Source organism: Limanda limanda, chromosome 12 (assembly GCF_963576545.1).
Source record: "Limanda limanda chromosome 12, fLimLim1.1, whole genome shotgun sequence".
In the NCBI taxonomy this organism is placed as follows: Eukaryota; Metazoa; Chordata; class Actinopteri; order Pleuronectiformes; family Pleuronectidae; genus Limanda; species Limanda limanda.
The window spans coordinates 16564226-16588926 of NC_083647.1; the positions used below are offsets into that span (position 1 = coordinate 16564226).

The 24701-nt window shown below is 43.8% G+C and overlaps 2 protein-coding genes across 2 annotated transcripts; one reads left to right on the plus strand and one right to left on the minus strand.

Moving 5' to 3' along the window:
* Positions 1-458: 458 nt before the first annotated feature.
* Positions 459-8298, minus strand: ythdf2 (YTH N6-methyladenosine RNA binding protein F2). Its single transcript, XM_061082697.1, has 5 exons — positions 7864-8298; positions 6632-6711; positions 3835-5526; positions 2260-2325; positions 459-1961 (listed from the first exon to the last, which is right to left on the minus strand). Exons 1-5 carry the CDS (start codon positions 7910-7912, stop codon positions 1938-1940), a joined length of 1911 nt encoding a protein of 636 aa, XP_060938680.1. The 5' UTR covers positions 7913-8298; the 3' UTR covers positions 459-1937.
* An 8377-nt stretch (positions 8299-16675) lies between these two features.
* vgll2b (vestigial-like family member 2b) lies at positions 16676-20734 on the plus strand. Its single transcript, XM_061083451.1, has 4 exons — positions 16676-16762; positions 17206-17551; positions 19633-20076; positions 20691-20734. The coding sequence occupies exons 1-4, from the start codon at positions 16676-16678 to the stop codon at positions 20732-20734; spliced, it is 921 nt and encodes a 306-aa protein (XP_060939434.1).
* The last annotated feature ends 3967 nt before the right edge of the window (positions 20735-24701 follow it).

The following is a 24701-nucleotide window of genomic DNA, read 5'->3' on the forward strand; positions in this document are numbered from 1 at the left end:
AGTTAATGGTGCTGTGGCGCCCTCTTGTGGCCACTACCGTACAGCCGTAGTGACGAGGCCAGAAAATGGCGGATTGCACAAATCCCATTTCCCAGTCATTTGTACACACACACATATATGTATAAGGGAAACTTAATTTCGAGCATGTAAAACCCTGATGGCATCCATGTTTCTAAATGCAGCTTGCTCATATTATCATTTATCTGTCATGCATACTGAGGTGGAGCTGATTTCAAATGTGCTTTATCCCACAGGATACCGTAAATACACCTTCTACAGTCCCGTAGACAACTCGGCCACAAGGCAGCTGTGTACTGCCACAAAATAAATTGAATACAGCATGCTAAACATTTTCTCCTATTTTAGTACATCATGCTGTGCAGGAAAATAATACAACATAAGTATTCAAACAGAACAGGCCACCCTCGTGACCGAAAAAACAAAATAACACAGCTAATGATGAGGAAAGGCCACACATGACTTTGTGGAGCATCTTTATTATGCCACAAAATAAAAGCCAGTAGTTCTGAAAGAGGACCTTGCGTTTTTTCTTTTTTTAACTCACCAACAATGACATTCTGACAATGGTGGAAGCTGCTTGTGATATTATAGTTATGTATGGTTGGCTGAGCAGTCGGAGACACAAAGATGAGGAGTGTGGAGGACGAGGTGGGTTTGGAAAGTAGAGAGGAAAAGAAACATTCCTCACGAGTTGAAAATTGGGAGTCAGAGATGGGCGGGGGGGTGGGGTTGAGTATGAAGGTTAGCAGAGAAATAAAAACAGTCATTCATATACCCATCAGGGGAAAAGAACAGATGGAAAGGATGCACAGACATAACTGCGTTACAGAGTCAAACAAGGGGAATGCACACCAGTTCTGCTGAATATACCACATTTATTACTTTTGAACTGATTAATAGAAAGAGCGGGGGCAAGGCCACTCGCATCATTGTCTTTAGAAAACAGGGGGAAGGAGAAAAAACAAACAAGAAAGCAGCCCATAGCGACGATGAATTTACTTGTCCAAGAGAAAGAAAAAGAGGGTAAATAAAGTCCAATGAAGACAGTTAACATAGGGCCCCTCCCCTTTTTTTTAGTTAGATTTAAATTATACAGCGAGCCAGGCTCATCAACTTAACATTTCTTCTGCTTTCACACTCTCGTGGCCCTTTCCCTACTCTTCCTCTCCAGATCCTCCAGACCCTGCCTTCCCCACACACTCTGCCCAACACATGCGAAAAACAAAAGAGGGTCGTCCTTTTACATCTGCAGTCCTCTCAAACCAAAAACATGGCCAGCATGTGTGAAACAGACTCTGGAGTGAGCGTAGTTTGACGCCTGCTTCCGATGAAAATCCACTGAAGAGAAAAACCCCGCTGGGTCCTGGTTGAAGAGTTGAGCATCCTCAGAAGACAGGTGGTGGGGGGGGGGGGGGCAGGGTGTTACAAAAAAAATAAACAAAACAATGAGACAAACTGCCCATTCCTGACTACGGGACACTATCATAAGCCAACACTACAAATTTCTATTGGATTTGTGTGTTTGAGGGAGATTTAAAGACTTGCTCTTGGACCATAAAAACTGAGGATCCTTTCATTTTAAAAAAGGAAAAAAAAGGGGGAAGAAGCAGCATACAAGTGGGTGGGGGGGGGAAGGATATGTTGTGGAATGGGGCAGGGCAAAAAAGATTTCACCTAAGGATGCTATGCATTTAGTTGTAGTCCTATGAATAATCGTTTCCTTTTGTTTTTACTACAAGTTCGAAGTAAGTCTTCAAAGTCAAGAAATCAAGAAAGTCTTCATTTAGTTTTTTTGTCCTTGGTTAATTCTTCACCCCTATTAGAATTTCTTAAAGAGATCTGAATGTGATGATGTAATGGGGTGGACAGGGCTTTAGGAGGGGGGGCATTGCAGTCTTTGACCAAAGCACTGACTGTTACTTGACTCGTCCTTGGCGCTCCTGGAAAACAAACAAAAAGATGGAAGATTACACACGAGAACATACAAGATTTGTATTTTCAATGTGTAGCTGACACAGATTCCCCAAAAACGTCATTCTTTCACGAAGCTAAATGTGCACATCACCATCTTCTATTTTACAGAAAACTCTTGCCCAATTATTAAGGACAGCTACGACACAATTCATAGAAACTTGATTTACGATGGTCAACAGTTCAATGCACTTCAAACAGTCACCGGGTATTGAAATGACTACGTACATATAGCTTGTGTTTATGGTGACGGAGGGAACAAGTTACCTGAATCCTGTAATGAGTCCTGTTGCTTGGGTTGCTGGGATATGGCTCGTTGCCTTGGACCTCCACCTGTCACACAGAGGAGTGAAAGCTGAGCGTAACTGGAACTATTTCACATTCAAACCACAATCACTACTCTTCAAATTCAGATGTTGCAACAGCAGAGGATTGTCATAGAGTCTGATCATGACGTTGATGATGCCAACGCAACTTTGGCAAAGGATAAAATATAGATTACAACTCTGCCTGCAGACCTCACACAGACAACTTGTCACAAATCTGAAAACAATCTTACATTGCAGCATACTATAGTATAACTTGAGATAATGATAGTTCTGGTAACAAACAAAAAAATAATTCTACTTTAAACTTTCACACATCTACCACAGCCGTCACTTCACAAAGTCCGTTACACCGCTGTTGATAAGGGCTCTTTACATCAAATCCAAAATGATCAAAATCATACATAATGTTACTTCAGTAAACTGTATCTGTGTAAATATCTTAGTTGCTGTAAAATATGAGAAAGCAGGCATCAGATAAAGCCACTGGTCTCAACAAGCTCTGGAATATGGACGAAGCATTTCCATAGAAGACTGACAAAACTTACTGGTTTCTCAAGCTCATGTAACAATGCTCAATAATACTCAACAGCAACGTTGTGGCTTTATCAAGTAATTTCCCCTTTAAACATACTGCAAGTATAAGGTAACGCAGATGTGAAAATCCAACTACAAAAACAGTTATTTATATGAACCAGCTGAAAATCACATCACACTTGAGCAGAATTACTTATATGCACAGAATGAAACAAGCCTCTCTCTATCTAACAGCAAAACATAACGATTCACTCGAATTTTATAAGCAGCTGTGTTCAGGAAGGATTCAAAAGAATTGTGGTTTGTCTTGGCATCATTGTTGACTTCATGCATCTTTAGTAAGGCAAGTGTGTTACAAATGCGAGATACAGCTGTGAAAGACATAAAAATCCAAGTATTTAACAGCACCGTGTTCAAATAATTGATCATTCATTTTATGATCCACAACATCTACACATTTCCTCAATTTTTGTTCCATATGCCGATGCTGCTTAATATAACCTGTTTCCACCCAATGAAATGTGTGAGATTCAAATAAAAAAAAACATTCCACATACTGTCAAAAGGCTGCTAAACTGTGTACTTGTTAGAAATGTGTAAATAGCAACAGAAATGTCTGATATGAATGTTGTCTTGAAATCCACTCAGATTTACCATTTCATAGTATCAGCTCTGTAAACATCACCAAGTAAAAGAATTATGGTGTTAATTCTTCTGTGCGTGTTATATTTACGTGGAGGGTTACACATAAGAGATAGTTAACATCTAAACAAGAGAAGATAAATTCAATTTAAATTCAGACAAAGATCTCAATACAGCTATAAACCCTTTAGGTCCTCTTTTGATGTGTAACGTACAAAGCCATGTTGTTCAGCTTACTAGCTGTCAAATAAACAGGCTTCAGATACAACACAAGGTAAAGAGGGCCCCTTTTTTGATTCCTTTCTTTCATCCCTTTATTTAACAGTAACTATGTTACCTTTTTCACACACTCTTCCTCCTCCTGACGCTTCTCGTAGTGAGAAAAGTCATCGAAGATGGAAGTGGTGTGTTTATATCCAGCGATGATCTTTAGCACCTGCCTGGCCTTGTCCAGTGGTACCTCCTGTGTGTCCCGAGAGTTGGTCACTGGCTTGTTTTCGTTGTTCTCCAGTCGAATGTGCCTCAGCTGACTGTTGGGAACGTCCTTAACAAAGATCCAGCGCACATCGAAACGACCCTTCCACTTGTCCTGTGACCACACGCCAGCAGACGTGTTGTAGTCCACGGGTGAGCGCATCTCTGCTACACCACAGAAGTGACCGCTCCCATTGACACTGAAAAGAAGAAAAAGTGGCCCCTTGGCCCCCAACGAGCGGTAGGCCGTGTCGAGCCTCTTGTTGCCATGCTCCGTGCTGCACCAGATGTTGTACTTGATGGAGCGGTGGATGTCATCCTCGGAGTAGCTCTTGATGATAAACACCCGGCCCTGTTTGGGGTTCCAGTCAAAGTCCTTGGGGTTATAACTGTTGACCATACGCAACTTCTCTAGGACCGGGTGAGGCTCAGAGGGAATCCCAGGAACAACACCCACCCCAGAAGAGCTGGGAGGCGACTGGCCTGTTCCATTCCCACCGGCATCCCCAAAACCATTGGCCCTGTTCCGTGGAGGGACCCAACGGGTGGGCTGAGATGGTTGCTGCTGTTGGCTTGGAGGAGGACCCTGGGAGAGGGGAGGCTGGGGCATTGAGGCCATACCTGGCTGCCCAGTGGGTGGAAGCTGATGCTGCCCCATCTGGGAAACAGGTGCTACCAGCTGTCCATTGCTCAGGGGCATGTGTGGGTTCCCTGCAGCAGTAGCTCCGGGCTGCGGGGAAGCCTGATTTGGCGGCTGCCCGTTGCTGGGAACAGGGGGCACCTGCTGAGGGGCGGCAGCTTTAGGCATGGTACCCTTGTTGTCCCAAGTGCCAATGTCCATGTTGTGTTTAATGGGCGGAGGAGGCAAATTGGCACCAGCCATACCACCCTTGGTTTTCAGCTTGGGTTGAGGCTTGGCTGGCTTGCTGGCAATATCGGCCCAGGAAGCGGGCTTGGCAGGGGCAATTGAGACAGGAGGCATGCTGGGAGGTCCCACAGATGACACAGGGCCAAGGGGTCCCCCACCAGGCAAGCCAGAGCCAACCACCTTAGGAGTCATGTCCCCGTTACCACCAGGAGCAACACTGTTGATCTTGAGCCCCGCCATGCCCTGGTCAAGGCTGTTCATACCAGGTGCCTTGTTGAGAGGCTCGTTGGCGGCGGGTGCAAACGGGGACGGCCCATCAATCATGGCCCCCCCAAGGGAGCTGGGAGCGTAGGCATAGCTGCTGCTGTAGCCAGAGCTCTGCGGTGTTGCCGACTGTCCCTGAGAGCTGTTATTGCCCCAAGCCGAGAAGTCGATACCACTGGGGAAGAAGTTGAAACCGTGCTGACCAAGGAAAGGGTTGCTCCCCAGGGGGCCTGGCTGGCCAAACATAGCGTCCGGGAGGTAGTGGGGCTCCCCATTGCTCAGCTGTCCATAGGAGGCCAGGTAAGGCATAGGAGGGTCCCCACCTGTGGACCATGCTGCCTCGTTTAGAGAGTAGGAAAATCCTATGGAGGGGCTGTAGTAGCTGGGCATGTACGAGTCCGACATGGCCGTATAGGCATTGCTCTGAATAGAAAAACATCAAAGTTTTAGTGACAAGAAGAAAAATGTTTCATGCAACAACACCCATTACCAATAACTTAATATACGCATATGTTTGATGAGTATTCCTGTTTTTTGTAGATCCGAAAAGTCAGAACAAGATAAGTTATTTTATGACTATTAATTTATTATTTACCAAATATTCACTATTATTCATTATACTATATTCATTAACTATAGAACTATAAAAATACCAGATTTCCCTCCTATCATCTAATCTGTAAATTCATGACACTTAACTACTTTGTGCTTAGAAAAGCAAATGCTCCTAATGCAGCCACAAATTCTTAAGGTCTTGTATTGTACCCTTGCAAACGAGGATGAGCGTTCACACAAACCTAACACGGCCTCATGGCAACTGAAAACATTTTACTTCAAGTGTGTACATTGTGGCGGAGAACTTGTCTAGTTGTTATTAAAAAGTGAAATAAATCTCTTTCGTGATATGCTCTCCATCTTTAAATGCTCATGTTAAAAATCGGGGGAGGAAGAGAGCATCTCAAACAAAACGACAAATCCATGTGGGCTTGGTGTTGCACAGACTGTGCTCTATGATACACATTGACGTCATGTCAGGGATGTCAAAATAATGAATTAATGCCTGCATACCATATTCTGTTAGTATAAAGCCTGGATAATCAAATGATTCAAGATAATCATATCCTCAAACACATTTTTCATCTAAGGTAGATTGTTAAGTGTCAATACTATTGATGTTCTGAGTCAAACTGCAAATTCAGGCAGCAGGATCAATCAAGGTATTTATAAATGGCCTGAGCTATTTGACCATCATTATTGTGGACTGCTTGACTCTACATTAGTTATATTCCAAGCATAGACTTAATAATTGTAATATTAATTATACACATGCATACAATCTCACTCTTCACATTGGAAGTCAACTCCTAAAATCCAGGTTACACCTGCAGATATTATCCTCCAACTGCACCACAATTATTGGTCACACATATAAAGGATAGCCCCAAAACAAACAAACAAATTAATCATAACTTGAGGGTTCTTCAGTCATTGGTGATAGAGCTGCACCAGTGAGGCAGTACAAGCTTACCTGTCTGGCCTGAGTATTCAGGTAAGGCTCAAACTCATCGTCATTCAAAGTATCCTTTTGTGTCACAGCTCCGTTTTGCACTGAAAAGAAAAACAAACAACGCTGTTAACAAAACACATGTTTGTGTGAGGCTGCACATTAAGACACATTACATGAGATCATTCATTTCCTCATTGGGGGAAGAACACAGTATCTATCACATCAGCATCATCACTGCTTGTTGCATAACAAAAAACACTCTCTGCAATTATTTATGAGTCTCACAGGAAAAGACACTAAGCAGAGCATGACACATTATTACCGCTCAATAAGCTTCAGATTACACTGCATGCAATTAACAATGATGAAAGGGGGACGACTTAGACGCTTTTGTCACTTTGAAACTAAGTGTAAACTTTAAACTAAGACTTGCAGACCCACACGACACAATGTATATTACATGTGATATAGGTCACTGTGTTATAGAAGGACTGAGGGCAGATGAGTGCATGTTTAACTGGGAGGGGGCAGTGGTCCTCGGTTTGTTGTCACAACTCATGTGGTGACATGAGGTTGTGTGTTGCCTCTCTGGAGGTGGAGGAGTGAGACGGACACACACAGGTTGGTTCATGCACATGATCAGACAGCGGGGAGGCGTGAGGCCCGTCAGGACACAGGGACAACATGTCGGAAGACGTGTGTCTCTTTGGTTTAACTTAGCAGCCAAGCTAGCGTTAGCAGGCTAGCAGTGGGGCTAGCTTCACGCAGTGCGCAGTGTCTCCATGTTAACGAGCGCCAAGAGCCCTTTCAACATGACGGACCTGGCTAGCGTTAGCCGAGTGGCTAGCGTGCTAGGACGGCACCTGTAGCCCCAACACCGTGGACATGTCCTACAGTCCCCGGGGTTCTAAGTGTGTGTGTGTCCTCACACGTGTGTCACTCGCAGTACATTGTGTAGCGAGCACAACCAGGAAGATAGTGTCGATGAGAGTCATGTTGCCATTTAACGCCGCTAGTAGCTAGCGAAGAGGAAGCTAATGCTAACAGCGGGGAGCTCGCAAATGACATCTCGGGGATGCAAAGGGAACCCGGGAGCAAGGCAGAGGAATTGCACCTTTGCATTGTTGTGTTACTGAACAACATCTCGACAACACGCACACGGACACGTTCGCTAGGAGCCGGAGAGCTACCGCATCCGCAACGTAAAAAAAAAGATCCGCATTCCCTCCGCCTCCATCGGGTCGCTGTCTTACCTTTATTCGTTTGGCCTTTCGGTCTCTGGATTGGGTCCAGGTGATTCATGAAGGTTTGATTTATGAGAAGAGAGGAAGGGGAAGAAAAAAATAATGGATGGAAGCGATGTGTCTCCCAGCAGTCGGTTCCTCTGGCAGGTGGTCAGGCCTCGGAGCTAAGCTATCCCCCGCTAGCCGCCGCGATGCTGAGAGATGTTGGCCCTCGTCGATGTTCAGAAAACACCTCTCTTTACCTGCTGCTGGAGAAGGCTGCTGGCGGACATGTCTTTCCCCCCCCCGGCGCCTGTGTAACTCTATGTACTCCGAAATTAAAGCGGCAGGGCGTAGAGATGGTGTCGCTATGGAAGAGTTTCAGCCAAGCGCCCCTCTCTCTGCACAGAGCCTGGTGTCTACACAATGGCGGGCTGCAGTTTGCCTGACACACTCCTCAACATGGCTGGGCGGCCTCGTCTACCCACGATGGCATTTATTCACGGCGGACGCGCGCCCCCTTGTGGTGCGGAGGAGCCAGGTACCAGTCGCAGCATCCGAATATTGACCCCATAGCAGCAGATTTTATAATAATAATATGAGATGACATAATTTCCCATTCATTTTGACTTAGACTCTAGAGGTCAAGCTACGTGCTGAGGCTGGGAAAACGGCAAAACTATAAAGTGGGGAAGAGCGGTGAGGAAAAGTAATAATGATAATAATTCATTATTATCTAACTCCCCTTGTAGGATAAACACATTGAGACAAGACAATCACAAATAGGCACAGCTAAGTAATAATAAGTAGCATGCAATACGTATGTGTGTATTTTACTATATTTTTTATATACCTTACACTTAAGTGTTATTATCCTGACACTTAAGTATTGCATGCTACCCTATGATTACTTACTGATGCCTCTTTTTTTACTTTTGCTGCTTTAATATTGCAAATTTCCTCATGGCGTGACCAATACAGATCATCTTTTCTTACGTACTTAAGTGTAATATGGACCCAAAGCAGCATATAAAGGAGTAACTTATAACAACAAAATAATAATAATAATAATATTATGATATAAAATCCTATTTAATAAATGTTGACTTGTTCTATAGAGGCCATGCTACATGCTAAGGCTATAACAGGCAACAATTCAAAACTATAAAAGTAGGAAAGTGGGTTGAGGGAAAAAATACTTTTATAAAGCACTAACCTCCAGTACAAGTAAGTAAAAGATGTTACTTTAATCCATAAGTCTTACGATCAGTAAAGTAAAAAATAAACCCATCTCAATAGAATGAGCCTTTATCACACACTCACAGAAAAACAGCAATCGTCTTTTTCAGGGATGATTTGAACAAAAGAGAGAATTCCTGCCCCTGCCACAAGGTGGACTCCTCGTCTCTGTGATGATTTGTGAATGCAGACGCTGTGAGGTCATGAGCAGTGTAGCTCCTGTGTGGTGTGTAATTACCACTCATCTCCATCGAGGACTATAGACTTTCCGTTTCACTTCCTGTGAATCGCACTAAAGCGTATTCACATACAGATGAAAGACATTTTTTGTCTGCAGATCCCTTTATAGTTGTCGCATCTCAGTAAACAGGCTGTTCATTTATAAAGTGCTACTGCTTTGACATTAATGAGAAGTGTCCATATGTGATACTGGTTCAGTCTGTGAGTCATGCTTTAAGAAGATCAACATAGAATACATTAGACTCTATCTCATCCATTATCATTGTTCCATAGATAAGACAAGACATGGCACAATGAGATCAGAGACAATCCTGTATTAGTCCTGTTTTGTTAATAAGTTAACATGGGGTAAAAGAAAAAGAAAACATCAAAACTATGGCTTATTTTTCATTTGAACCAGTGGGACTCGCTGTTTGTACCATCACTATGTCTTTAGCCATTAACGGTGATTCTCGCTGTAAAATGTCATTTCTATGTATCCCTTGTGCCATTTTTTCCATAAAAATATTGAGGAAAAATTTTAACTTAACATGGGGTAACTCACAATACGTTATGATAAACATACATGTCCCGCGATTACACTAATATCAAGATACAGTGATTCCGCCAAAATAAATATATTGAGAGATAATCATTTCCGATACATGACAACACCTGTCTAAGTGAAGAAGGGAACAAAATGCCCCTGAAGGTAAGGGCATAATCTGGTGTCCGTTTCAAACTGAGGTGAATTAAGTGCATTAAGTCCTATCTGGGTTTAGTCTTTAACAAACACACTGGAACTTGTCCACATGTGCCATCATTCCAGTGCGAAATAACCATAAACTGGCAAAAGTCAAAACTCTATATATATATATTACACTAAATAAGTAAATATCGATATTTATATATCATGAGTCAGGACGACCGTATATTGCCACATCTTTAATTGGTCCCATACATATGATACATGCACTATACACACAAGTAAATACAAAATGTTATATGCATTGTAAACACAGTGTATACAGTGGTTAATGCGTTTCTGTAAGCAGATAACAATGCTGGTTCTCCTTAGTAGCTTTTCGATAACTTATTTTACATCTATCTACGTTTAAAACTTTCACATATGTCATTGTTGTTTAATCAGCAACTTCCTCTCAAACACATCTTATTATCCGCAGTTATTCTTTGCTGTAAGTACCTAGTTTATTGCTCAGAGTTGACATAATGCAGGGCTGTGCATGGGGTTATATGACCCCCACCCCCCAAGTTACTGTACTTATCATTTTTCAGGGCTAAAGGGTTGGTCAGATGGCATGTGACTGAATTGCACCTTAGAGCACACGACACAGGGCCAGGAATAACCCCACTCTTGGAGTCACACACACATCAAATGGCCCGGGACATCGATCTCGAGATTTTCCCTCCAACCCTGTAGAAAATCTAAAATTCACACGCAAATATAACACAACAAAGCTGTGGAAAAAAGATATGGCAGAAGATGGCACAATGTGTGGGACGGTTTCAGGCAAAACGAGGGGAGCAAACCAGTAGCACGACAAGACGCTTGACTTGTGAAACACGCCCAGGACAGTAGCACGGCATGCGTGTATCATATTCTGCCTTTCAACTCTCAATCATTTTTTGGGTGCTTGATTTTTTTCCCCTCCCTGGGGCTTGTTGACTGCTGCGGATTGGACAGGTGGCAAAGCCCGGAGAAGAGCTGGCCATTTACCATCCAATAAAAATAGCTGTGGTCTCCATGATGTCGCCGGAGAGTAAATCATAGCTCCTGACTATACACAGGGAGAAATCAAATGAGAGGAAATAAAAGAGGATCTGTGTTTTTCTTAACACCATCACCATTCTCCATGCCATATCTGCATTTCTCTTTTATTGCCTCGACTCATTTCACTTTGCATTTCGTGCTCTGGATTTCACTCCAGCTCTGTATCAGGTTTCTCCCTCTCTGCAGGTGTTCCCACCTATTTTGTTACGTCTGCATTTTCAGGGGGCGAGTAAATCTACATGACCAGGACGATGTAAAATATCAGACGTCCACAGACCACGTTGGCCTCACCAGCCACCAATAACACTGCCATCTTCAGCCAGTCACACCAGGTACAGTTGCCAGAAAGGGTGTGCGAACTAAAGCCGGAGTCTGATCTCACTCCCATACCTGGCATTCTGAAGCCACAACACCATGCTACCGATGTGGAACCCGATCAGTCATAAATCTTCCCTGTTTGACCATGTGACGTGCCAAATTTGTGATTCTGCCCTCCGTCCACCCTCTGCATCTCGTTTCCCCCCCGTCCGCTGCCATCCACAGTGCCCTTCTAACGGCAGCACCCTCTGGTAGCAGGATTGTCAGGCAGGAAGGTGATAATCCCATATGCCCAGATTTTGTTGTTTCTGTGTGCAGCTTCCATGTGTTCTTATAGCGTTTTCTTTGGCTTATATACATGTGTGAGTGTGTGAATTTGTGATTGTGTGTGCATAACTCCGGTGACCCAGCGGCAGTTTGGTGGCAGGCTACTCTTGGTAACAGGATGTTAGGAATGTAGCACTTGTCAGCCTCTCCAAGGATGCTGTTAGTTCAAATTCTGTCCGTTTCAGAGGGTTAGCCTTTAATAAACAGTTTGTATCTACCTGTGCAGAAGCTGCCGCCCTGTGTGTGTGTGTGTCTGTGTTTTTGATGTGAAGTGTGTGCAGATTCATTTCTTGGTAATGTGTAAGATTCAGGTGAAAGGGATCTATTAGCAGAAACTGAATATAAAATAATCTCACTGGTGTTTTCACTAGTGTGTTTCACCTAAATTCTATGAATTCTTTTTTTGTTAACCCTTAACCCTTTATATCAGAAGCAGGTCCTCTCTATGGAGGCAGCCATGTTTTTCACAGTAACCTTTTGAGTTTTTATGACAACTGAAGTCTGCCACAGGTTCTCTTTCATGTTTGGAAGGGGAGGGTGAGGTGAGGGGTGATCAGCTGCAACATACAAAATTCACCACTAGATTTCTCTAAATTCTACAGCCTGAACCTTTAAGTAAATCTTTCAAACGTAAACATTATATAAACCAAACACACAAGACTAGTCATAAAGCCAATTCAGTTTTTTTTATTAAAAAACATTGACTATAAAATCTTCATTGCAGATTAACAGGTAGGATTAAAGCAAATATTTCTAACTCAACTCTTCAACATAGACTGTTTATAAAAAGCTCTGCATACATCATCCAGCACAGAAACAACAAAAGAGTGACAGGTTGTTGTCGAACTGTTTGAGGAGGACTCACTTATGACAAGGAATAATTCTGAAGTTGTTCTGGAGCATTAACACAGGCCAAGAAAACAGCCCATTCCAAACAGGCAGGTTTAGGACAGTCACTGAACCTGTCGTGAAACATCAAATTACTCTGACCAAACCCATGAGTTTTGATATAACAGTCAATTAAACAATATCAATAATTATTGCAATATCATTTATCATCAATAGCAATATAATAAAAATCTAACATCGATATAGTGCTTATGCATTGTGCAAGAACAGTGAGGAGTGATAGCACATAAGTGTTTGTCATTCTCTGCTCATAAAGAAGAATTTAAAACCACAAACTTCACTCAGCAAAAATCGGTCTTAAAAACCTAAAAGAAATTACAATGTGACATTTATCCATGTCCTCTGTTCTGAAATATTTTTTGTATTAATGTTGATGTAATATTTGGCCATATCACTCAGCCCTATATTGCAAATAAACTTTTTTGTTTAAGTTTTGAATATATTAAAAACATTTTAGAGTTTTACAATTTTTTTAAGTTCCAAATGACATTTTATGTCATAATATACAGTAGAAATTGATTCTCATTAAAGCTATTAAGGCCACAAACTGTTCTGTGTGATCTCGTGTAAGGTTTCATGTCCCTGCAGGTCGATTTTCAAACTGTGCTGTCATGAACGGAAACTGAGGACGTCCCATTAGGGTCATGCATTAATTGGTGTGAAAACTAAACCCATTATTGGCTGTGGATAGTAGTTGGACAGTAAAATAAAATCTACGTGGTTTCATATAAATAGTCCACAGCAAGTGTGATCTTTAAAAGTCTCTATTCGTGTTTAACTGACTTCGAGACTCGAGTGTGTAGATTCCTGGAGTCCTGCGGTGATCTGTCTGGACACAAGGGAGTTGTTTTAAAGAAGATAATAGCTGCACAGTTGCACATTCTATCACAGAGGATTTACCACTAACATTTGTGTAGAAGGATGAATGAGCCAGACCTGTCCATATGTGGCCCTTTGTGTGTGTGTATATGTGTGTGTGTGTGTGTGTGTGTGTGTGTGTGTGATTCAAATGACACTTTAGTGATGATTTTCAACAGCTGAGATGAGTTTGTGTGGAAGTGGAAAATGGGGCAGCTGTACATCTCTCTCTTGGACACATGCACACACACACACACACACACACACACACACACACACACACACACACACACACACACACACACACACACACGCACACACACACACAGACACACACACACACACACACACACACACACACACACACACACACACACACACACACACACGCACACAACCACATTGAGGCACATAAACAACAGCGGAATCCTGAGGTCCGACCCCCTTGGGACCAAGCCAGACTGAGACCTTAATAAAGGCCTTGTTGTTTCAGGAGGTGGCTTGTATGGTTTCGTGTTCATATCTCAACAAGCCCCACACACTTAAGAGACCACCCCCATAAGCTCAGTGATCACATTGTCTTGATTCGTCATTACATTTTACACTTTGTCTGCTTCTGACATTGTGTCCATTTACTTTAATGATCAGCTATAGCGGGTGGATTAAAGTATGTGCGTGCAGTTACTTCTTTAATGTACGAGGATATTTCTAGCATGGAGTATAAACTATTAATGGTGTTGTTGCAATGTGAATAGTGGTCTAAATAAAACCGGGTTGCCATTACTACCTCGACTGGCCCTGCAACATCTCAGCCAATGGGAGACTTTGTTTGGTCAGACCTCTTTTAAGAGGGGCGGGACCTAGATGTGCTGCAGGGTCACAAGGAGTGATGTAACCTGTGTTTATTTTCGGCATTTACACGTAAGGGTAGACACACGGACACCTCCACACACACACGCACACACGCACATACGCACACAGCAGCAGCAGTAGACTCTTGCACATATTGTTCTTTACATGCAAAAAATGAATGAGCACTGTTTGGTATCACAAATCTACATTACCGACTTACTAAGTTTTGACTTTTGGATCACTGACATTTTTCTAGCCACTGGTTGTCTCACTTGCCGTCTGCCTAGTTTGGTCACTCGATGACAAGTGTTGCGGCCTACACACACACACACACACACACACACACACACACACACACACACACACACACACACACACACACACACACACACACACACACACACACAGGAATGACAGTGGTCTGGCTGTTCCAGCAAACACGGGGTGATTATATTGAGAAAGGTGTGCCTATCACTAAGGACGACAACTGAGACTAAGAGACAGAGAAATTAAGTCATGGCCATTAATACTTATAGCGGCCTCTCTCTCTTCCCTTCCGTCAGCTGCAGCTGTTGATCACGCTCTTGTAACACTGAGCCCTCTAGCATTGCATCACTCTCTTTCTCCCTGACTCTAATGCTGTCCTGCAGTACCCTGCAAGTACGTAGACCTAGAGGCACATATTGTAAAATAATGCTGCTGCAGCAGTGGACTGAAAAAAAGACTTCATGCCACTGTAACGTTCAAACTGAGTGGAGTTACCCTTTCTGATCTGTATATTGATTTGTTTTAGAGATTGACTGAGGTTGCATAATATTTACAGTGTTATTTTTGCGCTGCAAAGTCAGTTGATCAAAACTGTGATGCAATAGGGAGACGAGTGAGAACTAACAGAAGTGAGCAGAATTAGCAGAAGTGAGAACCAACATGTTGCATGTCAGTCATATCCACAGCTATTTAAGAGCATGTTTGGTTCATTAGTACGCCAATAACATGCCACTAGTTATTCATACTATGTGTGATGTATGCATAGTGAGATGTTGGCCAGTCATGTTCTCCATTTAGAGAACGCAGTGCAGCGGACGAGATAACTTCCCCAGGAGCTCGTCCACTAGCGTACATCAGAGACATTCCACCTCATCTGACACTCGTCCACGGAATTCTGCAAATTTTCCACACTATTCTACCAGGCATTCTGAAGTGCCTGTCAAAAAGACTGGCATGCCCAAACACCATCCAGGCACCTGCAAATCCTTCAGGAGAAGAGGCATTACAACCCCACTTTGAGGAGAATGTGACTAACTTGTGTTTTTTTTTTAGGTTTAATGCTTTCTCTGTGTTATCTTTAAAGTCTTTTTTGCATACGGATGCACAAAGAACTCTGTGCTGCAGTGGTGTTTGTTGTTGTCATCGGGTATGTTTGTGTGTGTGTGTGAAAATATCTCATTGTTTGCACTGCTTATAGGTGATAATTTGTCATAGATTTGTGCAGAGTCCCTTTTTCCTCCATGTTGGTATGACCAGTGTATGCAACCTACAGTTGACACCTACGTGTCATTATGGGAACACACACTAAATACTTCAGATGACTCGGAGGTTTACTTGGCAACCGACGGCTGTTTTAAGACGCTGGATACACTTTCAGCTTGGACTGGGCACAAAAGTGTCCACAGGACATGGAAAGAAATAAGAAAAGTCCCTAAATCACATGCATCATGTGGTCATTGTGTGTGGTTGGTTATGAAGCTGAATGACTTCATCCAAATCTATTTTTGTAACTGGATGACATTCTGTTTAACCTTGGTTTTACACCAGGATTAAGATTTATGGAGCTTTAATCAGTCTGAGGTTGTGCCACATTTCCAAGAGGACACTTTTTATTGATTTATATTTGAATAGAAATTGTAATTCTTTCCACAGCAATCACAAACTGTCAAATTGAATTTAAACCTCAGCCAATTGATTTTTAATGATCAAAGTTAATAATCAGTGATGATTATAGATGATAGATGTGATTAGTGAGGGCCTGGTGGTGGTATAGTGGGAGTGTTGGTGGTGATGTGTGTGTGTGGGGGGGGGTTGGAGGTCTGGTAAAGGTGGGAGGGGTTGACACAGAGATGTACAGGACAGGACACCCCTCATGCTTGCTCCATAGACCTCACCACATTTTGCTGCCGCAGCTGCTCTGGCGAGTCTGGCACGGACTTCCACACTAATCCGTTTCGCTGTGACAAATACAAGAAAAATAAGAAAAACAACGGAATGTTCCCGCTTTCTCTCTCGGCAAGGTCGGTTTCCACAGACGAGTGAAGACACCGCTCATTTACCATGAGCTGTTTGGATCTTATGTACCCAGCCTATGGACATTACGCACCGTACGCATCGACTGCTCCTGCCTTTTTCAACAGCTTACAGGTAGGAAGTGAGCAAGTGTTAACGGGATGTTTCTCCTGATGTTCAGTATCTGTGGGAAACGTGTGTAGATAAAGAGCAGGAATAACTATTGCGCCACTTTACGCAGCCTGTGCGTAAAAGCCAAACACCGCATGGATAATCCGTTATGCGTTTTATACATTTGTAATGTGCTAATCGTATGATTTATTACAAATACGTGTATTTGAAATGATGCTGTTCTTGTGTGCCAATCACAGAAGTCGCTCTGCACCCAAAACTGTCGTGTGCGCGCATGAGCCAGTGATGCCACACACAGAGAAAAACATTATGCCAAAGTGTCTGAGAAAATGAGCTCCAGAACAGTGTCCTCTTCAACACCTGTCTTAACCCTGTCCCTGCTTCTCTTCTAACCCCCCCTCCACACACACACGCACGCACACGCACACGCACACGCACACTGACAGGCACCCACAGGTCTGAACAGCACTCCTCCTCACTGCCGGGACTTTATGGACACTCCCAGGGGTCCCGAGGGGATGTCTGGGGGCCCAGGCAACGCAGGATCAGCTTCCTCCTCATCTTCGTCCAGCTCTACTTCATCCTCCTACACGCCGGCGGCTTCAAGGCCAGAGGAGGGGAGCAAGGAGAAGCAGGAGGGCCCCGAGGCAGAGTACCTGACGTCCCGCTGCGTCCTCTTCACCTACTACCAGGGAGACATCAGCAGCGTGGTGGACGAACACTTCTCCAGGGCCCTGAGCTCCTACATGGATGGCGAGGGCAAGCGGAGGGGCCCAGAGCAACAGGGCACAGGTATGCCTCATCACCTGCATGAGTAAAGACTGACATATGGGTGCACACCTGTGCTTGTGTGAGTATTGCAACCCCCTGGTGTTCTCTGAAATCAAAATAACTTTTCATGTTCTAAATTTCCCAACAACATTGTGTAGAGCATATTTGGGCTGGCTACACTCTATTAAGGGATGAGACGATAGACCTAAATCCACCAAGAGGTCGCAGAAACCTCAGCGAGAGTCGCAAGTGAGGGTGTGATAGACAAAAAAGACATTCGTTGTTATTTCATATATTCGTACGCTTTCCCTTCTGAATGTCATTTCACCAGTTAAGTTAACCAGTTAACTACCATGTTTACCACAAACACTCAAGCAAGCCTGATAAAAGTTAAGAAAACCGGGTTCAGGCGTCTTTTCTCCTACATCCTCCGCACTTTCATTATGTGATTTATGGGAGGGTGCCGCTGTTGTCTGTGTGGCGCCTTGCTCTTGCTTTTGAGGCCACACTGGGTGAGCTGACAGTTCTGCAGAGCACAGCAGAGTGTCGGACAGGTGATGTGATCATGTGACAGGACAGAAGGGGCTGCTTGGTGGAGCTGTTGTCCCTGGAGAGGTCAGGGCACAGGGGTCATGGAAGTCGGGAGCTGCAGGCAATCAAAAGGGACTTAAAAAAAAAGGGGTAAAGACTCAAAGTAAAGCGAGGGAGAGCATGTCGTGAGAACAGTTGTGTGCCGTAATGTTGTTTCAGGCTTGTATGGGCATTACTGCTGCGATTCATCCATCGCCTATTGTGATATTGTAAAATGTCTTAGTTGCAAAAACCATGATCCTATTCCACAATTCTCTGAAAAGCTTCAATTAACACCTAGAACTAACAATAATATTCAATATTCATATTTTTTTTCTTTTGTGCTAACTTTCAGTTTGATTGCCCAAAAGTAAAAAAAAAAGCAAAGTATAAGTCAATAAGTAAAGTTGTAAATCCTCTACTGGGACAGTGCAGACGTCCCCTGGATATCCATGTAGGGTCTCCGTCCTCTCTCTCCCTCTCTCTGCTGTCGCCGTTAGTCTCTTTCCGAGTTCAGTCGGACGTCTTCATTCCGGCACTAACACACACCTTCTGCCTCACAACAGATGCTATGTTTATACACGGCCGTAAGCGCACAGCCTCGCCGGCGTATCCCCTTCAAACATCTCGGCGGCTGCCATTCTGACTCTCCCTCCAGCTCTTGCCCCACAATGGCCGTCTGAGTCGCACACAGCCGCCTGCCTGCTGGACATATATGCTGCGGTCTGTGTGACGGCGACAGAGGGAAACACTAGCCCCCAGTGTGCCGCCTGGTGTCTCTTTTCAGAGGAATACCTAAATATAAAAGTGTACATCTGAAAACATATAATGGCTCCCTGACATTCTGTCAAGGGCGAGGGGAGAGGGGGCAAAGGGGGGGGGGGAGCAGAGAAAACAACAGGTGGGGGTGCAGGAGACAGAGGAGCGGGATGGCGGGCGGTAGCACAGGGGCCGGAGTTGCATGTCTCAGTATGTGTGTGTGTGTGTGTGTGTGTGTGTGTGTGTGTGTGTGTGTGTGCATGAGTATGTTGCGAGACTTTCAGAAGCAATGGACTGACATGAGAGTGAGAGATGTCACCACAGCAAGTGATTTAAGGCTCGGGAGCTTTGGGCTGCCTCCAGGTCCCAGCGTCTGCCTTATATAGAATAGTCGGATATAGGGACGCCTCTCTTTCTCTCTCTCTCTCTCTCTCTCTCTCTCTCTCTCTCTCTCTCTCTCTCTCTCTCTCTCTCTCTCTCTCTCTCTCTCTCTCTCTCTCTCTCTCTCTCTCTCTCTCTCTCTCTCTCTCTCTGTCTGCTAGAACGTTGTTGTGTTTATTTCTGTGTCTTGTTGGGGCTAGGGCTGTGTGACAGTATGATCCAATGGGGAAGATATCTGGGCCAGAGGGTGTTGCAGTCATGTGAGTGACATCTACGCTCTAGCACGGGTTCCTTGTCGTCTCGCGTAGCTCCAGAAGCCTTTTTCCATATAACTCAAACTGCACACAGGCTGTGACCCCCCTTCTCCCTCTTTCTCCTTCCCCCCGTGTTAGATACCCCTTCACCCAGCAGCCGACGAAGCTTCCCCCCATCCTTCTGGGACAGTAACTACTCCTCGCCACAGAGCCGCTCCCACTGTGAGACGGGAGCACCCTCGTATTCCATGGACCCGTACGCATCAGGGTTACACCCGGGCCTGCATCCGCACGCTCATCCTCACCCGCACGCTCACCCTCACTCCCATCCTCACCCGGCAGAGAGCTGGGGTTACTCCCAAGCGCAGGCCTACGGGCCACCGAGGCCTCTCCACGAACTTTATTCACCGGCGGCTTTGGAGCCTCACTACGGGCCCCTGCTGATGCCCACGGTGAGGCCACCTCACCTCCCGGCCTTGCCGAGCCACTATGAAGTGGGCAAGCTGGAGCCTGCCGCCACCTGGCCGAGCCTGCTTCCCCCGGGAGACGTCAGCCAGACGCTGGCACTCAACATGGACGCAGGTATACCCACTCAACCCTGTCGAGCTTTTGCAAATAGTGTCGCCAGTTTGTCATCAGAGCAGATACCAAAATCAGAAAACACGAATACACAGACACTCGGTGGTTGACAAATGCAAATCAGATTATTTATGGCCACAATAATATGAGGAACAAAAGTACTGTATGTGTGTATTTGTATGTGTTGGACATAATGAGAACATTCAGCAGCTTTTTTCCACTTTTAATTGCTTCAGCACTTTACCCCAGGCACTGACTGGTATTTACATTACTTAATCAGATACAGAAGAAAACACAACATGCAGCAGCCATTCACATACACACACACACACACACTCCTGCATGTACACATCTGCATTAACTTTCAACCCTTGAAACCTGTGCACAGATGCATACACTTGTGATGTCGAATAGGTCCTGCCACTGACACTCCCACACGTGTGCAGACACACACGCTCACAGACACATTCAATACATCATAATCACCACACAAGCTTCCCCCCCCAACCCCCATGTCTTTCTAAAACAGGATGTTTGGCAACAGTAGACTCCATGACAACCTGTGTTCTGTTGTGCGCCGCAGTCCTCTTCATTGTTTCCTTGTCCTTTTTTCTCAGGCCTCCAGCAGCACAAGAAAGGCAAGGAGCTGTACTGGTTCTAACGAGCCCTTCAGTCACATTGACCAGCCATTACCAGATCCAATTAGTCCCTGGACCTGCTCCGCTATTGAAGCAGCGTGTCCCTTTATCCCCCCTCTCCACCGCACACACACACACACGCACACACACACACACACATACACACTGCATCCCCATCCATCCACCCCCTTCTCTCTGCTCCTGGCCTCCCCTGCCAGTACACAGCCTTGCTCCAGGTCGACGTGTGTGCACCATGGAGATAAAGCAGAGAGAGAGGGAGGGAGAGAGAGAGAGAGAGAGAGAGAGAGAGAGAGAGAGAGAGAGAGAGAGAGAGAGAGAGAGAGAGAGAGAGAGAGAGCACAATCTGTGCCGTTGCTTCCTCTCACTCGTCTCTCCACAGCTTCCCTCTCTCCTGCCGCTGCCGGTGCGGCACAGACCTTGGCGAGGTGCGAGCCCCGGTGACCTGTTTGGACTGAGAAAGACAGGATCACAACAGACTTTTTAAACAGAGGACAGAGAGAAGTGGGGATGAATGAAGGGACAGGGGGATAAATAGCAGGGAGCAGGGATTCCCTCCAACGTCCCTGGTTATCTCTGCCTCATGCTGTTTTGTTGGTACAGTGGCCGTCATCATCCACTTATCTGCATTTGACAAATGCAACATGCAGCGATAAACAGGGCCGGCAATTATGGCGGTTTGTGCTTTGTGACTGTCATCATGATGCCTATTTTTTGGGGGGTTTGTTATTATATATTTTCGCTCTCCGAAATAAAGTGTTTCTATTTATTGGCGTTCATGTGCATTTCTAAAATGTTTGTTTTTGGCCAGTGTTCTGAAATGACTGTGGTTCAGTTTATTGTGTTTTCTAAAGACAGAGGAGCACGAGCATCCTGTGTCGTGGACGGAGCTATCTCGTTCATCTACGAAAGGAATCTCGAGCGGAGAATGAAGATTTCTTTATTTCTCAAAATCATATCAGAAATCTTGGTTCAGTTAAACGAGGAGTTGTTTGCACTGAACGCCTCACAGATTGTGCTCTTTCAATTTGCTGATGTTGTTCCATTTTAGTTCTTGATTCCTCTGTCATTCTTAGATGTTTTGAATGTGGAATTTCTAAACATTTCTGGGATGTATTCTTGTGTGTCATTTCAAATTTTTTTGTGTCGGAAGAGGATTGTGATGTGAATAAATATTTTTATGGTACATTGTCGCATCTCCTAACTATTTCCCTGCATGATATTATAAGTAGTTTCAGAGCTGGTGCTAGTTTAAAGAGCACTGTGTGTGTCGCTGGGCAGACCGGACCCGGGCCTCCGTGTTACACAGCGACACGCAGAAGTTGCAGATACTTTAGCCGCTGTGTGAATCCTCGAAGCAGCCAGATGTGATCAAGGATACACTGAGCGACTGCTCTCATTCAAAAGGGCTTCCATTTGAATTCCTGCTTGCATTCACACTTTGTCACCTATAAAGTGGGAACGAGTGCTGAATGCCAGCAATGTGCAACCAGAGAAGAAGCCAGCCATCCCAGCTATGCATCAAATGTTGCCGTGTTATTGATCTGATAATAAGATTATGCACTGAGGTATGCCGGCCTGAGCCACTGTCACAATTTAGTGGCTGTTATGTGTGACCCCCGCTAGAGAGCAGCCAACTATGTGATTGGCTCTAAGCTGAGGAAACATGAAGAGTAATGAAATTAGAAGAGTTTACCGGGGATAGCGTTCCTCCCAGTTTCCCATGCCAAGCATCTTAGTGCCTTTTTCACACTGGCATTGTCACTGGGGCCAAGGGTTTCCTTTTCACACAGGATCCTCCAGGATCGACTCCATAGTTAGGATGCACCCGCAGCTATTGTCAGATTATGTTACTGAGCTGTCAATGGCCCCGACACAGCAATTACTGCATTAACCAGAATACAGTGACAGTTTGTGTTGAGGAACTTACAGAGATGCTGGATACTACAGAGATATGAGTGGTATGATTCTGCTTCATGAATCAATTAGTGGAGGAAATTCTGTAGCTTTATTGTATTACTGGCACACAATAAAATATGAGTTGACCAATGAACAGAAATACTGCATAAGCAGGAAAATGCTGCCCTCTCCTGGTGTGTTTGTAACACTGCAAGAAATTAAAAAAGGTTGCTTCATGGTGAGGGGTGCCAACATAGACTTCCACAGTAGTTTTTTTCTAATGTTGCATTTTTCAGTCTTGAAATATGTGTTTCCTGTGTAGTGCGCTGATGTGCGTGTTTTGATTTATTTAATGGAAAGGTCGGTTTACATATGTGTAGCCCTACACATTAAATATCAGAATACGATTAACATATGATTATACATCTTTTTTTTTTCTTACTTTATTGCAGGTATTGCCTTACAAGTATTCCGACTCTAAGTGTCAATCGTTCATGCAGCATTTTGCTTTAAATTTTTGCAAGTTCCAAATTGAATTATATATATAACAAAGAAAACATGTGGTCAGGATTTTTTCACCCTAAATCCCAACAGTATATATGTATAAATATATTTGCTGAATTCATTCGGGTCCCTCACTCACATTCAAAATATGTATGGTTTATCTGTTGACCCTTTGGAGCAACCTGACACCTAGGTTGGGAAACATTGATATATAAATAAAATATTTTATAGAATAAACAAACAAGCTCCACATTGACCCGCTACAACAGTAATGCTATCTAATATGTAATAAAAGTGGCAATTTTTGATACAGTAAGTTCAACACTTTGTTGATAACAACACTATAATTTTACTTGGGTAGGATTTAGACTATTTGGAGTTTTACTTGTGATATTTATGTATTTTGTCTTATGTGTTTTTGTGATATTGGTTCTTCAACTTAAAGGATACAAGTACTTATTCAACTATTGTTGAACTGCTTGAGTCATTTGCTTTTTATTTGCAAATTTTAAAGTTATACAGCATTCAAATAATTACAAACAGATATGATACATCAATTTTTTTGTGTCTATTGCTTTTAAATGCAACCAAACTATTATGTGTTCTTTTCAAATAGGGTAGAATCAGAGAAAGTGTACACTGAACTCTTTATCTGCAGGAGACTAACAAACAGGCAGGAGCATGAGGGGTAAATGAGTTCAAGGAGCTCTTTAAACTTGAGTCGCTGAGTCATTATGGTCTGAGGTCACGTAAAAGGCCTTGTGACAGACACACAGACGACAAATCCATCCTCTTATTGCTCAGCATCTTAAACCACTGAGCTAAACACATTGTTGAAACAACTGTGAAAGTTGTTTGTTTAAAGAGTTCAAAAGTCCCCCTCTGCCCCCCCCTCTTCCCACCTGTGTACGGGAAGAGGCAGATGTGAGCTCTGGCACTGTCACTGAACAAATGGCTGGTGTTCAAAATCGAACGAGCTCCACATTGACCCGCTACAACAGGAATGCTATCTAATATTTAATAAAAGTGCCAATTTTTTATACCGTAAGTTCGACACTTTGTTGATAACACTACCATAATTTTACTTGAGTAGGATTTAGAATATTTGGACATTTACTTGTGATATGTATGTACTTCTTATGTGTTTTTGTGATAGTGGTTCTTCAACTTAAAGGATACAAGTACTTATTCAACTCTTGTTGAACTCCTTGAGTCTTTTGCTTTTTATTTGCAAATTTGAAAGTTATACAGCATTCAAATAATTACAAACAGATATGATACATCAATTTGTTTTGTGTCTATTGCTTTTAAATGCAACCAAACTATTATGTGTTCTTTTCAAATAGGACAGAACACAGAGTAATTGTATACTGAACTCTTTATCAGCAGGAGACTAACAAACAGGCAGGAGCATGACATGAGTGGTAAATGAGTTCAATGAGCGCTTTAAACTTGAGTCGTTGAGTCATTATGGTCTGAGGTCACATAAAAGGCCTTGAGACAGTCACACAGACGACAAATCCATCCTCTAATTGCCTTCATTTAAGGAAATCGAAACAATCTTTGAAA

Bases quoted from the DNA above. Each gene is read 5' to 3' on its own strand.
- ythdf2 (XM_061082697.1), bottom strand. From the start codon at position 7,912: ATGAATCACCTGGACCCAATCCAGAGACCGAAAGGCCAAACGAATAAA. The intron at 2,326-3,834 runs GTAACATAGTTA...TCTGTGTGACAG, and splicing joins AGGAAGAGTGTGTGAAAAAG to GTGGAGGTCCAAGGCAACGA. The intron at 1,962-2,259 runs GTAACTTGTTCC...TTTGTTTTCCAG, and splicing joins GGACTCATTACAGGATTCAG to GAGCGCCAAGGACGAGTCAA.
- vgll2b (XM_061083451.1), top strand. From the start codon at position 16,676: ATGAGCTGTTTGGATCTTATGTACCCAGCCTATGGACATTACGCACCG. The intron at 16,763-17,205 runs GTAGGAAGTGAG...GCACACTGACAG, and splicing joins CCTTTTTCAACAGCTTACAG to GCACCCACAGGTCTGAACAG. The intron at 17,552-19,632 runs GTATGCCTCATC...CCCCCGTGTTAG, and splicing joins CCCAGAGCAACAGGGCACAG to ATACCCCTTCACCCAGCAGC.